Below are 14,874 nucleotides of genomic sequence, written 5' to 3'. Positions count from 1 at the left end.
GAGGGAAATAAGAGAACAATGATTCAAACCTTTGTAAGTTTTTTGGGCTTATTTATAGTTCGTATGTTAAAGCCTAAACCCACCGCTAGCAGATATTTTTCTTTTTGGGTTTTTCTTTTTGGGTTTTTCCTTTCGGACTTCACTTCTTCAAGGTTTTAAAACGTGTCTACTAGGAAGAGGTTTCCAAACCCTTATAAATAATGTTTTTGTTCCCCTCTCCAACTAATATAGGATCTCACAATCCACTCCCTTCGAGATCCAGTATCTTCGTTAGCACTCGTTCCTCCACTCCAATCAATGTGGAACTCTCCAATCCACTCCCTTTCAGGACCCAGCGTCCTCGGACACACAGTCTGGTGTCCATTCCTTTTGGGGCTCCTCGTCCTTTTAATTCCTTTCTGTTTGTTAAGAACTATATAAAAATTGTAATAAAATAATACAACCCACTGTTTAGACAAGGTCCAGCTCAACTGATCGTTTCTAACATATTAGGTTTTCATTGATTGATTTGATTGATTTGCTTTAGGGTACATCGTGAGAGATTTAGTTAAATCTCAAACGTCTAACACAAACACGAGCCATAAATTGAGAGCAAGCATGCCATGTTCTTGAGAAGAATGGCACACACCACCAAAACGTAAACAAATAAAGGGAAATTAGAACTCTTCCAACAACTTATGCATAAACTCAATAAGTCCGATCGGTTGGATTTAAACTAGAGTTGAGCGAGGCGACGAATGTCGATTGGGTAGGCGTCGGAGGGACGTTGAGCGCTGTAAGCTCTTCTTCCAACAATGGTGTTTCCAGCCTCAGTTGGATGAAAGGCATCCCAAAATAGATGATCTTTTCTGTTAGGACATGGGGTTTGGAAAGGCAAACATGTTATTTGGCCATTGTTCCTCCCAATCCCACAGCACCCAGCATTTGTAACACTAAACCCTGCACCACCCAACATTTGAATCCTCAGGGACACCATAATAATGAGAAAACAAACTGGGAAGGAAGAGAGAGTTGAATGATACCAAAAGATGAAGGGCTGTTTATGATATCTTGGAAAATCCCATAAGAATCAATGTAGATGAATCTCGCATCAGGCTGGTCTCTATTGAGTTGATCCACAAGCCCTTTCAGCCTGTTGTTGAACAACTGATTCGCAAAGTTGTACCTTTGGTTACAGGTTCTCCCATCAGGGCTATTCGCCAGTGCATTTGGACTGCACCCAATTTGGCCAACTCCAAATAGCACAAACTTCCTTGCCCCATTGTTGTACATTATCTAAACATAATAACCTTTTAAGAATGCGATCAAAGTCTCACATTGACTTAAAGAAAGCGATGTATAAAACTACTAACCGATAATTGTTGAGTATACTGTTGAATGAGGATTTGAGCGTATTGATCGGGCGTATATTGACGACTCGACGAGTAGATTTGAGGCATGAAATAGTTGTTAAGGTAATCATTGCTACCCAATCCAACAGAATATATACATTTCTTCAAGTAATCAGCAGCCGCATTTTGATCACCAAGAATGTTGACTATCTGTCCAACAGTGTTTTGGTGATTTCTCACTTGCCCACTGAAGCTTATCCGAGCCCCCTGCAAGAACACAACACCGCCCATGTCAAACTCCTAAGAACAAAGATACATGAAGTGGGTGTGTAATAATAAAGAAAATTACCAACTGCTGGCCAGTTTCCTCTCTGATTCCAGCCGCTGCAGACGCGTAGTTCACTCCTCTAAGTATGTCTCGGCCTCTGGTGTTGGAATAGGGAGGAATGTAGGTATTGAATCCCAATAACTCCGCTACAAGCCATGAAAAAACAACAAAATTATACACATTTCTTGATAACAGAGACTCGTTGTTGGAAAGGAAGCGGTGAATGTTTACCAATGACATCGACGGTGGTTTTGCCATTGGAGAATCTTCCAGTAGTGCCTTGGGGAAAGTCGATGCCATAAGGGAGGTAATTGGCGCGAGCCAGAGAAGAAAGGCGATTGTTATTGCCATTATCGACCAAAGAGTCGCCAAAAATGAAGTAGCAAGGAACTTGGGGTTGTTGCTGGGCGCTGCAGCACCAAAATGCAAGCACCGCAACAAGCAGACCCCATAGCTGATTCCTTACAACCTTACCGCCCATGGCCACTATTGCACAAACAAGACTGGTAAGCTTGATTGTTTGGGAAGGTTGAAGTGGAAGTGAGGTTGAAAAGTTGCAGAATAGTGTTTAAATAGAAGGGGGTGTTCAACTCCAATTAGGAATGGGTTTTACAGTTGAGGAAACGAAGACTACGAGTTGGGCATTTAATTAGAGTGCAAAGTCAAAATCTTTATGTTTATATGAAGCATTTGGGCAACTGGTCCAGTTGGGTTTGGGTGGAAATGTACAGAAAAAGGCATAATTTTGATATCAAGTAAGACGAGAGGCGTCTGTCGGTGCCGGTGGGGCTGCTTCTCTTCATCATTTAAAGCTTTTGACAATCAAATATGATTGTGAATTTGGACGTGGCGAAGCGAATAAATGTGGATAAAGGCAAAGTGGGTGATGAAATTGAATGCTTGGGAGTTGGAGTCCATGCCTATTAACTTCCCCAATCAATTGCCAACCTTTGACAATCTACACCATTCCCATTTCACCGACATGTCCACACCAACATATCGCCATGTCAAAATGTTTCAATTCTATATTTCTATTCACTCCTTCAGCCACTTCCGCCCCTCCACGGGGTGGATCACAAACAATAAAGGAATAGAGTAACCGAGTGAAATCAAGGATCAGATCAAGAATAGTAGTGATTCAACCCCAGCCAGTGAAAGAATGCCCGACCTCGTCTACGACTCCAATTACATCGACTATCTCGATTACCTCTGATGTCCCCAAAATGAACTTGATTGACCCTTCCTTCGCATAATCAATTTATATTAATGTTTAAGGTAATCAATGTTCTTATATGTTCACGTGGTTAGATAAAACTATATTAACTCAGGGTAAGAAAATTTGAGAACTAGTCACATCTACCAAACACCATACATTTAGAAAGTACAATCAAGAAATTATACCTCATGAAAGCAATAAAGTGGTAAACACAAGGTTTTGGCATTCAATTCAACGAGCGTTTGACAAAATTTATTATTTGACCATTTTAATTTGAAAGATTAAATTTAAACTATATAGAGTTACAAAATTTGAAAATAAATTATGGAACACTATGTTACTATTAAAAATTTAAATTAAACCAATAATATAATAAAAAAATAATATTATATTTGGAAAAGGGAATTAGTATTTAAAAGGGAAAATGATTGGAAAAGATTAGTCCTTTAAGCGAGGGATGGGGTGACGTGTTGGATAATGAGTGGCTTGTCGTATTCGGAACCATTTGTTCTGCTTCGGGACATGGTAAAGCTTATTCCTTAAAATTATAATTACTAAACAATTATTAATAACATATAATTTGTGGGCCCGTCATCAGCGCCGTCCTCACGGCGTATAAGCCGACGAATGCGGCTAGTTTTAGCTTTACAAATACGCCTTCTTCTTTTCGGGATTCCCAATCCAATGATTCCATTTCGAAGTTTTTTAAGCTAATATTCCTCTTTCGGCTCGAATCGGCTTAGCTTCGGCGTGCAGGCCATCTGGATTAAAAACATAATTATTATTCTGTTTCCTCACGTATTTCCAGCTATTATCAGATTTAAATAACAACATAATTTTGTGTAATTCCTTTACTTTCGATTCAAAAACAAAAAACTTATTTAAGAAAACATTTTTAAATACACCATAAAAGAGGCTACCATGATTTATGAAATAACAAAAATATTACCAAAATAAAATTAAAATTTCTTTAAAACACTTAATTAATTTATCGTTAATAAAAACATCTCACTTAAAAAGACAATATTACAATATTTGTTAATGGGTCGGACAATTACAAATGATATTGAAGCTAAACATGGGACAGTGTGTCTGGCTCCCAAGGATAGATTGTGAGATATAGTGTCCGGGGTGGATTGTGAAATCCCGATTGGAGAGGATAACAAAACATTTATTACCCTCTTCCTAAGACTAAAATAGAGTTAGAGGGACGTGTTTTAAAACGCTGAAAGAAAGTATAGAAAGAAAAGACTAAAGAAAATAATATCAACCAGCAGACTTGATGTTAAAAACACCTTTCGAGTGAAGCCATTTCACAAACACATTTGCATCCAAACTCTCCCATCTCTGTTTCTTTTTCCTATAAAGCCCTTTCTTCCTTTCATTTTCCCCCCGCTCTCTCTCGTTCAACCATTTCCGTCCCTATGGCCGAAGAATTCCACGACTCCGACGTCATAATCGCCGACCACCGCCGCCTGTTCCACCCTTCCCTCGACTACGCCCACACCCAAATCCTCATCACAACTCATCGGAGCTCCAGAAACGACACCAACACCAACACCAACAGCAAAGATTCCGCCGCCTCTCTCCCCGTCAAAATCCCAGAAACCGTTTACCGTTACAATTCCTCCGACATGGAGGAAATGGACGAGGATTGGGACATTGAAGACAACATCGTACCCCCGCACGTCATCATCGGTCGTCGCGTAGCCGGAAAAATGGCTTTCTCCCTCTGCACCGGCAACGGCAGGACGCTCAAAGGAAGAGATTTAAGCCAAGTTCGAAATTCTATTCTCAAAATGACCGGATTCCTGGAAACTTGACCCCAAAATACTCCAAATCAATATTTGTAAAGAAATTAATAAAAAAAAAAAAAAAAAAAGGAACCCATTTTTCTTTAGAATAATTCATCATGTTCTTATTTTTACTACGGGGGTTGTGTAAAATTTTCATGGGAAACATGAAGGAATGCATGTTCACCGATTGGGTCGAGGTTCTGAGTATTGTTTAATTTATGTTTGGCAGTGTTCTTAAACACAAATAATGTTCTTTCTTTAAACCATAACTGATTTTGGACTGTCCCAACATCACCACCTACGCTTTCACGAGATGTTTCATTATTACCTTGTCTTTTTCTCCCAATAATTCAACACTTTTTTCTTCTTCTTCTTTTTTAATTCTATTATTATATATATATATTAATTATCATGTTCTCATTACAATCCAAATTTTAAGTACAGGAATTAAACGAACATAATTTTAAAATTTTATTAAATTTAAATATGAAATATGTGATTATTAATGTTGGGTAGGACGTGATTGAAACCATAACCTAATGTTTTAATTCCAAACATTATGTTTATTTGGTTCCAAAATTATTCAATAGAAAAACAAAGAAAGAATCGCTTAAAAACATCAATATTATCTGACAACTAAGCCACGTGTAGAAATTGACCCGTCGTTCACTACATGTGTAAAAAAGTTGTTTGGAAAGTGTCAGACATTGAGATTAATGATGTCGCTTAGATCACAGTGACCGATTCTATTAACTCTAGAGATTATAATATTTCTCTTTTAAGAAAGCATACGTAGAGATGTCCACGAGGATTGGAAAGGCTTCCACGCTACCTATTTCATTCTCTATCTCAATGGAATTCTCCGTTCATGTTTACGGGAGACTGGTGTGGGATTCTCCACTAAAAATTTGCAAAGTCGAGTTAACAAAAAATATATATATTTTTATGTTTATTATTATTTATAAATATAATTATTTTAAAGTTTTTCATTTTTCAATACCATCTTTATAATATATATATATAATATATAATAAATCAATATTCCCCAAATTTAAATTTTAATATTACAATATAGTTTTTAATATCACAATTAGGATGTCAATATTAATTAATTTATTTTTATTATAGCCCAAAGATATTTATAATAATATATATATATATATTTTAATATACATTGAAAATATATTTATATTAAAAAATGTAATTTAAAAACTAGGAGGACTATTAACGTATTGAATCAATAAATTTGAACTTTTAATTTCTAATTATGGACGTAAATATATTTATATTAAAAAATGCAAAATTCAATTCCTTTACTAATTATGGACGTAACCAATATTGCTCTTTATTAGTTTGCTTGTTTTTTGGATTATAAAGTAAATGCTACCACCACAAATTATGAACAAATTTACCTTTTTACGGAGTTACTAAATCTGGAACGTTCACTATTACCACGGTAATTAATCCAAAAACATTATAAAACCACTTGGATTCATGTACGGAAGAGATCAAGAACTCGAGGAAGAAAAGAAATAAGGCATTAGAATTGAAAGAATGAATTTTTTCAACAACTATTGCCTCATTTCTTGTCTCCTAGTGATAATGTCGATGACGGGTAATCCCGTTTCCGCAGGCTCAAGGACCATGCCGCCGTTTAGTCGATGGAAGGTGGTGATTTTTAATCAATTGAATCCCGGACAAACTTTATTAGTTCACTGTAAATCAAAGGATGATGATTTGGGTGATCATTTACTCAAAGTGGACGAACAATATTTGTGGGAATTCAAAGAGAATATCATCTCAACGACCCGTTTTTGGTGTACTTTCACAACGTCATCAAATAAACGTATCGTCATGGATGTGTTTTGGCCAGAGACTCATCATTGGCTTGCTTATAGATGCAACAACTACTCTTGTGTTTGGGTTGCTCAAGATGACGGCATGTATTTGACCAACATTCCCGAGAGTAAAAGGGAGCTTGTGCGTAAATGGGATACCTAGACGAATGTGGATGGAAAATATTGTCATATTTAATTTCATGTATTCATCCGTCTTTATTATTAATAAATCTTTAAATTAACACCAAATGGGTAAAACAGGGAAAGACGAAATAATTCATTAACGTTAATATAAAGTAAATAATTAACAATTTTATTTGTTTAAAAATGTAAAATGTGCATGCACTTAATTAACTCATGTAAATAAAATATTAAATATTTATTTATTTATTTATTTATTTATATATAAGACCGAGGCAAAAAATTGGAGCGAAAACCCGGCATCTGGTAAGACAGGTCAATGGGAATGGAAGGATAGTCTTCTCATAAACCCTAGACTTATAGCCTTCCTTCTCCCTCGTTTGCGCGGTTGTTTTCTTCGAGGGGGCTCTTCGCCCTCTCTTCGAATTATTCCAAGTCTCCGTTTCACGTCGTTCATCTGTTCTATCTCTAGGCTTCCCAAGCTCTCCAGTTGATCTGTGTAAGTTCTTTCATTCTTTGTAACTTATTATTATCATCTCCGCCGTTGGGAGTGGGCTGGGGGTTCACTGAGATTCGAGGTGCCCTAGATTTTGATGCTGTCTTCTATTGATTTCACTCGACTCGATTTGACTAAACTTGTAGATTTCGTCTGTTCTTCGTTTGATTTTGCGTATTCTGTTTCATTATTTCTTATCGCTTCTAGATATTGAGGTCATGAGACCGATGTTGGATTATACCCTAATAACTTTTGCTTGAATCTGTTTGTTTCTTTTTGATCTTTTATCTCTTGTTATTTTCATTTCGAGATTTTTCAACTTTCTTGTTGACGGGTTGTCCGAGAAACATCTGTGGATTCCGACTTTTTCTTGAAGTCGATAGTTTCAGCCCGTTCCCTTCACATTAGATACTCTTTTTTTGTTAAGCATGAAATTTCTCATCTCTTTCTGTAAGTGCTTATGTTTCCACCGAACGTTATAGATTTTCTAGAACGCGGTTTTTTATGCGGACATGTTCTATTATTATTTGTTGATACGTTATGGAGGCCCTTTCGTTTGGTCCCATGCTGGTGGGTTTATGAGATACTATAATATCACGTTGTTTTTTGGTTAGTCATTTAGTAGGTTTCGTGTCTCTTTTAAGACTGAATTTTATTTTCTATTCAGGCTCTCTGGAGGTTTAATTTCGAGATGAGTAGTTCTTACATCATTCCTCATCTGCTTGAGGGATTTCACTTTTCTGGTGGTCTTGGTTGCTTTTAAAAAGATTAATTATCTAGCTCTCTTCGGGTATTGGATTTCTTGCCATTTCTTTGGGTCAAAATGATTGCCACTGAAACCATTGTATCGAGCAAAAAGCTGAAAATTAAATTTGCTGGTAAACGAGTAGAAGATCATCTGGGTTCACAATCCTGTGATTTTGGGAAGCTCGTAGGCCAGAAATTGTCATTTAAGGGCACAAATGGGTTGAAAGTGGATGACACATTCAACTATTCGTTAAATGCTCTCTGTAATGGTAAGACCTTTTCTGCTGCTTGTTCCAAGTCAAAATCTTCCATCACTATCACTGATAAGCGCAGAGCAACTGAGGATATAGAATCTCCTAGAGAGAAGAAGCAGAAGTTGGATCGTAGTACAACACAACAATGCTCTTCAATTTTAAAATCACTTATGTCCCATCCATTCGGTTGGGTTTTCAACCAGCCCGTGGATCCTGTGGCATTGCAAATTCCTGATTACTTCTCAATCATCACTGATCCTATGGATTTGGGAACTGTCAAATCCAAACTAGAGAGAAATATGTATAGGGCAAGTGAAGAATTTGCAGCTGATATTAGACTGACATTTTCTAATGCCATGCTTTACAATCCTCCTGGTAACCATGTTCATAAGATAGCAAAGGAACTTCACGAAGTTTTTGAGAAGAAATGGAAACTGCCAAAGGAAAAATGGGTTGGTGGAAAATCAGATTTTCAGCGAGAAAAACTTTCAAGTGGACCAACAGGAGAAAAGGTTTCCCGAACTCCGTCATCTCACAATACTTCATTGAAGAAGAAGTCAACAGGATCTGAAGAGAAAGTCAGCAAGCCGTCTTCAAATTCAAATGGTGCTGAGGCAAGTAATATTCATGCATTTTGTTTACGTTCCAAAAGTTTATTTTGAAGTTGTATTGTTGACGATACACTAGAATCTGTATAATGAATATTTTCTCATTTGGTTTGCTTGATTATATAACATCCATAGTTATCAGGCAGCATTCTTATCTTGCATGATGGATTACATTTTCTCATTAACATGTACAGGTTGATCGTGCTAGAACACTTCCAACTTGTGCACCCAAGCCTTCCAGGAAGAACTTCCATACAGGTATGAAGTGGCAGATTACGGTTCTGCTATATGGCCCTGTGAAGGAGCTAATTAGTCATGTATCTGATAGTTACAGAAACTGGCAGTAAACATGCTTCTAGCTCCTTTGAGAAACAAACACCAAGACATAAGTGTACAGGATGTGGAAGCACGCCATTTCAGTGCGGCTCTTCTTCCAATATAGGCCATGCACCCTCTGGTGGTCAGTTGACTGTTCTATTACTTTCTTGTGTTCATTCTGGTAATTGTCTAAAAAGTTAATTTCTGCTTAATTTAGATCAATCTAACGAGAGATTTTTGTCAGGAGAAAATCCAGATGTCAATGATCCTTGCAGACGGGTATGATACTATTGCAGAGTTGTCATGAAACATTCACAAATTTTGGTATCACTTATGTAATTTAAATATTAATTTAGGACTCTCAAACAAGGAGCTTGTCACCTTCCCAGATGTCCAAGTCGGATACAGACTCTGATGGTCAGTTCACATACATATTTGTTGCGAACTTTATTGTAGTGATATCCTTCTCATCTGAGAATGCTCATACTACTGGGAATGATGTGAAGGGATTAGAAGTGTTTTGGAGGATGAAGGAAAACCTCCTTGTGATCAGCCTTTGACCCTTGGGGCAAATGCTACTTCCGAAGGTTGTTTTTTCTGTTAGTGCAGTAGATAGACCTGTTTTTTCTTTATCATGTATATCATACTAACTTTGTCTCTTCTAACTTGTTGCAGCGTTCTCTACCCCAATTTTTGATGTACAACTTTCACCGAAAAAGGCTCTTCGTGCTGCAATGTTGAAGAGTCGATTTGCTGAAACTATTTTGAAAGCACAACAGAAGGCACTTCCTGATCATGTAATCTCCCTAATTCATTAAAAAGATGTTATGAGCATTTTGCTATTAGACTATAGTGGTTTTACAGTACTAGTTTCTGCATCATTGGTAGGGCGATAAAGTTGACCAAATGAAGATCCAACAGGAGAAGGAGAGGTTAGAAAGGAGGCAGCGTGAAGGTAAAAGCAACGTCGTGTGCAATATTTCCGTGAATGCTATTTTTGTTGCTTATTTAACTGCAAACAGAATTTATTTGATAAAAAAACTATCTTGTTGGATGATTAATGAATTTTAGTGAAAGTCACTTTCCTTTATGGGTAGCCCTCCAAGTAAATTTCTGTCAAGAGTAAATGGAAGAAACGCCTTTCCTCTCCCCTGTCTATCACATTTTTAGACTGACCATAAGAGTACACACTTGGCTTGAATTACGGTTGCTCTAATATTCATGTAATGTTTTTTCTTTTTAAATAAATAGCTTCCCATGAAAATATTGATTGAATTATGAATTTGGTTCATGGAGATTTTTTATCTTTGACTAAATCATAGGCATTAAATTAAAGCCTCTTAAATTCGTACCGACCAAATTATAGTCTAGTCTAAATTATAGGATGGAAGAAAAACACTCCCTAACATAATTAATTAAGTGAAACCAAAACACTGCTCAATTTTACTTCCATCTTTTCTATATTAAAATTTTTGATACTGTAAGGAAATTTATGTCCTGCGGACCAAATTCATAATTTTCCCTAAAAAAGATCTCATGCATCGCTATGGGCATATGTACTTATTGATTGTGCGTTTCCTCTTCTGAATTATACAGAGAGAGAACGTATAGAAGCAGAAATAAAGGCTGCTGACATGGCCTTGCGATTAAAAGCAGAGGCTGAGAAGAAGCAGCAGAGAGAAATTGACAGAGAGGCTGCCCGTATTGCTATTCAGAAGGTTATTCATCGACTATGTAACTACTTTTATGATATATTCTGTTCTCTAGCTATCGCAAGTATCCTTGACCAGTTCCTTCTGTCATTTAGATCCAAAGAACTGTTGAACTGGACCAGAATCTTGAGATGCTGAAGGAGCTGAAAAAGCTCAGTGGGGGATTCTTATTTGTCCAACATCACCGTGCAATAGTGAAGAGGTCATTAGACGAGAGCCAGTTGGAAAACCCATTAGAACGACTCGGTTTGTTTATGAAGGATGAATTTCTGGATGATGATGAAGAAACCATCTACAATGAAAATGGAGAAGAGAGGGGGAGTTTTTCCAAAAGCTGAAGAGAGAGGGAGACTTTTGTCAAGCTGAGTGTTTTGTCTGCTCGTTTGTAAAATGGCATTCATATTTGGTTGGGTTATAGGATTTAGGACTTCCGAGTACACGATAATTTTGAGTAGAGTAGAGAAGTTGAATGTATAGCCCAAAGTTCTATGGATGGGAAACTGAAAAGCAAAAACAGTATCTCCAAAAAAAAAAAAAAAAAAAAGATAAACAAAGGTCGTAGGTTTTGACTTGTGACGTTTCATGTCTACAGATTTTCTTGGGAGTTTATTAGACTATTGGCAGGTGGTCCTATCTGTGCCATAAAGCTTGGGGATGGAGCGTGCTGCAATCGTTCGGTGAGCCAACTTCAAGAACATCTCTCAAGTTGATAATGTAGGCGCCATAGATGTCATCTTTCTTAACTTGTAGACTTCGAACATGGTTGAGCTGATGATGAAATGTTGAACCACCTCCTTTATGGACAAGCCCCCCTACTGAATATATATATATAGAATATGATAGATTATTTGAATCTATTTGATGGATTAGAATAGAATGTTGAAGATGAGCTTTATTTGCAAAATAGAAGATAATGTCATATGGTTTTCAATCTATTAGGAGTTTCTTCATCCCACGAATGAATAAAAAGTTAAATCTACATTTGGACGAATGAATAAAAAGTTAAATCTATGTTTGAAGATCCCATGAATAAATAAAAAGTTAAATCTATGTTTGGGTTAAATCTATGTTTGGATCTCATTTGAATCGGTCGATTTATTCTATTGAAGAGAAGTTCAGTTTTAAATTGTTTTCTCTATCACTTTTATTCAAAGATTGAAAGGGCATATAAAACTTAATAAAGGGAGAAGGATTTGAAAATGATATTAAATTTATTGGTTTTATAAGAAGGTGTAAACATAGGAATAAATTAGTTTAGTTGTATAAATAAAGAAAAGAAATGGGAATAAAATAAGAAGTGAAATTCTACTCCTTTTTTTTTGTTTTTGTGATTCATTATTTAAAGCAAGTGATATAGTCAAATAAAATAATTATTAAATAATTAAAAGATAAAAGATAAAAGGATGACACAACTTTATTACAAGACTTTTTGGTACCGAATAATTTGTTTTATCACTTGGAGTTGCGTAGTGGATCAAAACTTTCCTTTCAAACACCCAACAAACGTGCCAACTTATTCTTATTTTATTTATTTCTTTTTATATACATATATATATACACATGAATATACACGTGTCATGTTATAACTAAGTCAACACTAGTTTTTTAATACCCAAATTGTTGGGTATATGACAACAGCTCCCATGTCTTGCTACCTCCTAATTTTCTCCTACAAAAAAAAAAAATAAATAAATAAAAAATAAAAATACAAAAAACGTTGTTTCCGTTTCATAAAAAATCTTATAAATATTGCAATAAATCTAACTTTTTCCAAAAAAAAAAAAAAAAAAAAAAACAATTAATTTTCGTCATTTACCTCAAACTTTTAGAAGAGAATGATTATGGATACCAAAAATATATTTTGAATTGGATATGTTTAAAATAATTGTTTAATTTATTAATATATAAGAAAGTATATTTGGTATTAATTATTTGAAAATATAATATAACGAGCAGAAAGAAAGGTGAGACAGACAGCTCATACATAAACCAATGTTATAAACATGTGATATGGATATTATTCTATTTTATTTTAATGTTAAATAAAAGTTGAGTGGACTTATTGAATCCATTTTGAATGAAATATTTATAATATTAATTAATTGGTGCCTCTATTATTAAAATTGAAACATTTAATTTAATTTTTTTTTTTTTTTTTTTTTTTTTTTTTTATTATAATTAGACAAAGATGAATGAGGATTAATTGGGTTGATTGGTTGGTGCGATCTTCATCCGCTCCAAGTGGGATTTTCCATTGAAAGATTGGGTGAAGAAGTCCTTGAAATAATCCTCCATCACAATCCTTCTAAACAATGGTGGGGTTTGAGTTTGTGGTCCGATCTCTGCCTCAAATCTGGGATTGTAGAACACCGCTATCGACATTCTCCCTTTCTCCGAGTTCACCGCCGCCCTGTGCTCAATGCTGTTGTAAACCCCATTGCTCATGATCTCAACAACGTCGCCCACGTTCACCATCAGCCCCTCTGGGATGAAACTCACTGGGAACCATGTCCCATCTTTCTTCACTTGGAGCCCTTCCACTCCGTTCAGCTGGTTCAATATCGTCACCCCCGTCGCGTCCGAGTGCGGTCTCAAACCCACCACTAACTCCGGCCTTGGACATGGCGGATAATACGTCATCCTTACTGCCTCCATTCCATCCTCGAACAACTCCTCCATCTTCATCACCTCCATCTCCAAATTCCCCGCCATCATCCTCAATAACGTCATCGCTATCTTCTTTGTCGCTTTCAAGTACGATTCCAACGTGTTTCTGTATTTTACACGTAAAATTAATAAACTTGAAAAATTGTTTAGTAGTTATTGACTTGAATTTGGGAAAAATTAATTACTTCATTTCATTTATTTGTTTTGACATATTTTGTTCGTATTTCTACGACTAGAGAGGAGGGAGAGACCTTAAGGATGGAGGGAAGTGGGGAAGGAGATGGGGTTTTCTTCTTGAAAGAGGATTGGTCTCACCTTAAGGATGGAGGGAAGTGGGGAAGGAGATGGGGTTTTCTTCTTGAAAGAGGATTGGTGATCATGTAAAACCTATCGCCCCAATCAAGCTTCTGATCCATGGATCGAACCACGGTTCCATACCCTTCAAATTCTCCACCCTTCATACAAAACTTCATCTTCTCATCTAGTGGAAGCTCAAAGAACCCTTCAATCTCACTCTTCACCTCTTCCAACAATGAACAGCTAACTCCATGGTTGACTAGCTGAAACAAGTTATAACGTCCGACTTAGTCAGAAATATATCATATCATATCATATCATGGATCATAATAGTAGGTACCTGAAACAAGCCCCATTGCTTACAAGCGGAGTGAAGATTGAGAAGCTCAGAGCAGGAATGTTGCGGGGAGAGTAATCGGCTCATATCGATGGTCGGTGGGACGGGGAACGTGGAAGGATGGGAGGTAGAAGAAGGCTCCTGATCCAAACGAATGAAGTTTTGTGGGATATTGATTTTGGAGCTGCTTTCTACCAGCTCTTTTAAGCTTATCATCTTGTCTTCTTGTTTGTGGCTGCGTTTTATGGCATTAGTTTATCATCTATTTATACACACACTCAAACAAAAAGAAGTAGATTTACACACACATCTTTTCAATCTTCTTACTTTTTCACACCCTTTTATTCTCTTTCTTTAAGCCTAATCCCAACAAAAAAAATATATATATATATATATAGTTGTCTTATTCAAAATGTCTATATTTAATAGGAACATTCACACATGTGTCCCTTAATAGGGAAGGAATGATCAGCTTTGGTCTACAACATCTTTTTTAATGCCTATGGAACCTAAGTGTAATTTTAATGGCTATGGTTCATGATTACGAGCCCGTACTATGCAAAACTAGTTGACTCGGCCATAATGTGGAGACCAAGTCAACGTTTTTATGGGAGTAGTTGATAGATGCATATGATACTTAAAATAATACGTAATGGGGTTTGTTAGGGGTTCTTCAACTATTCTCTGACAATGAATTTGTCTTGATTGAAAGAGTTCGTAAGTACAAGGTTGTTCCCTTACGATTATGATGATTATGCTGTATGTAAAGTACTAATCAATCTCTAATA

General features: G+C 36.3%; 3 protein-coding genes and 1 pseudogene across 4 annotated transcripts; 2 read left to right on the top strand and 2 right to left on the bottom strand.

Moving 5' to 3' along the window:
• Positions 1–474: 474 nt before the first annotated feature.
• LOC111803307 (GDSL esterase/lipase At1g29670) lies at positions 475–2,252 on the bottom strand. The gene is made up of 5 exons (XM_023687648.2): positions 1,891–2,252; positions 1,681–1,805; positions 1,353–1,598; positions 1,023–1,275; positions 475–939 (listed from the first exon to the last, which is right to left on the bottom strand). Exons 1-5 carry the CDS (start codon positions 2,138–2,140, stop codon positions 716–718), a joined length of 1,098 nt encoding a protein of 365 aa, XP_023543416.1. The 5' UTR covers positions 2,141–2,252; the 3' UTR covers positions 475–715.
• A 1,949-nt stretch (positions 2,253–4,201) lies between these two features.
• LOC111804348 (protein S40-2 pseudogene) lies at positions 4,202–4,778 on the top strand (annotated as a pseudogene).
• Positions 4,779–6,938: 2,160 nt separating this feature from the next.
• On the top strand, positions 6,939–11,642 carry LOC111803888 (transcription factor GTE12). 2 transcript variants are annotated; one of them, XM_023688497.2, is made up of 11 exons: positions 6,939–7,149; positions 7,814–8,761; positions 8,950–9,013; positions 9,090–9,215; positions 9,318–9,352; positions 9,430–9,490; positions 9,580–9,660; positions 9,749–9,870; positions 9,962–10,028; positions 10,670–10,791; positions 10,881–11,642. In XM_023688497.2, exons 2-11 carry the CDS (start codon positions 7,970–7,972, stop codon positions 11,121–11,123), a joined length of 1,713 nt encoding a protein of 570 aa, XP_023544265.1. In that variant the 5' UTR covers positions 6,939–7,149; positions 7,814–7,969; the 3' UTR covers positions 11,124–11,642. The 2 variants fall into 2 exon arrangements, with proteins under 2 accessions (XP_023544265.1, XP_023544264.1); XM_023688496.2 differs by having other exon boundaries at positions 9,084–9,215.
• Positions 11,643–12,782: 1,140 nt separating this feature from the next.
• Positions 12,783–14,317, bottom strand: LOC111803815 (oxoglutarate-dependent flavonoid 7-O-demethylase 1). The gene is made up of 3 exons (XM_023688391.2): positions 14,090–14,317; positions 13,768–14,012; positions 12,783–13,558 (listed from the first exon to the last, which is right to left on the bottom strand). Exons 1-3 carry the CDS (start codon positions 14,300–14,302, stop codon positions 12,985–12,987), a joined length of 1,032 nt encoding a protein of 343 aa, XP_023544159.2. The 5' UTR covers positions 14,303–14,317; the 3' UTR covers positions 12,783–12,984.
• Positions 14,318–14,874: the final 557 nt, after the last annotated feature.

This window comes from Cucurbita pepo, chromosome 10, assembly GCF_057944985.1.
Source record: "Cucurbita pepo subsp. pepo isolate OVF chromosome 10, ASM5794498v1, whole genome shotgun sequence".
Taxonomy (NCBI): Eukaryota; Viridiplantae; Streptophyta; class Magnoliopsida; order Cucurbitales; family Cucurbitaceae; genus Cucurbita; species Cucurbita pepo.
Note: the sequence above shows the minus strand (reverse complement) of the source record. Positions and strands in the feature narration are given on the sequence as shown.

Coding starts and splice junctions, on each gene's coding strand:
- LOC111803307 (XM_023687648.2), bottom strand. CDS start 2,140: ATGGGCGGTAAGGTTGTAAGGAATCAGCTATGGGGTCTGCTTGTTGCG. Junction 1,806..1,890: donor AACCACCGTCGATGTCATTG/GTAAACATTCAC, acceptor CATGGCTTGTAG/CGGAGTTATTGGGATTCAAT. Junction 1,276..1,352: donor AGTATACTCAACAATTATCG/GTTAGTAGTTTT, acceptor TATTATGTTTAG/ATAATGTACAACAATGGGGC.
- LOC111803888 (XM_023688496.2), top strand. CDS start 7,970: ATGATTGCCACTGAAACCATTGTATCGAGCAAAAAGCTGAAAATTAAA. Junction 9,661..9,748: donor GGCAAATGCTACTTCCGAAG/GTTGTTTTTTCT, acceptor AACTTGTTGCAG/CGTTCTCTACCCCAATTTTT. Junction 10,792..10,880: donor CCCGTATTGCTATTCAGAAG/GTTATTCATCGA, acceptor TCTGTCATTTAG/ATCCAAAGAACTGTTGAACT.
- LOC111803815 (XM_023688391.2), bottom strand. CDS start 14,302: ATGATAAGCTTAAAAGAGCTGGTAGAAAGCAGCTCCAAAATCAATATC. Junction 14,013..14,089: donor AGCAATGGGGCTTGTTTCAG/GTACCTACTATT, acceptor AACTTGTTTCAG/CTAGTCAACCATGGAGTTAG. Junction 13,559..13,767: donor CACTTCCCTCCATCCTTAAG/GTGAGACCAATC, acceptor TGTAAAATACAG/AAACACGTTGGAATCGTACT.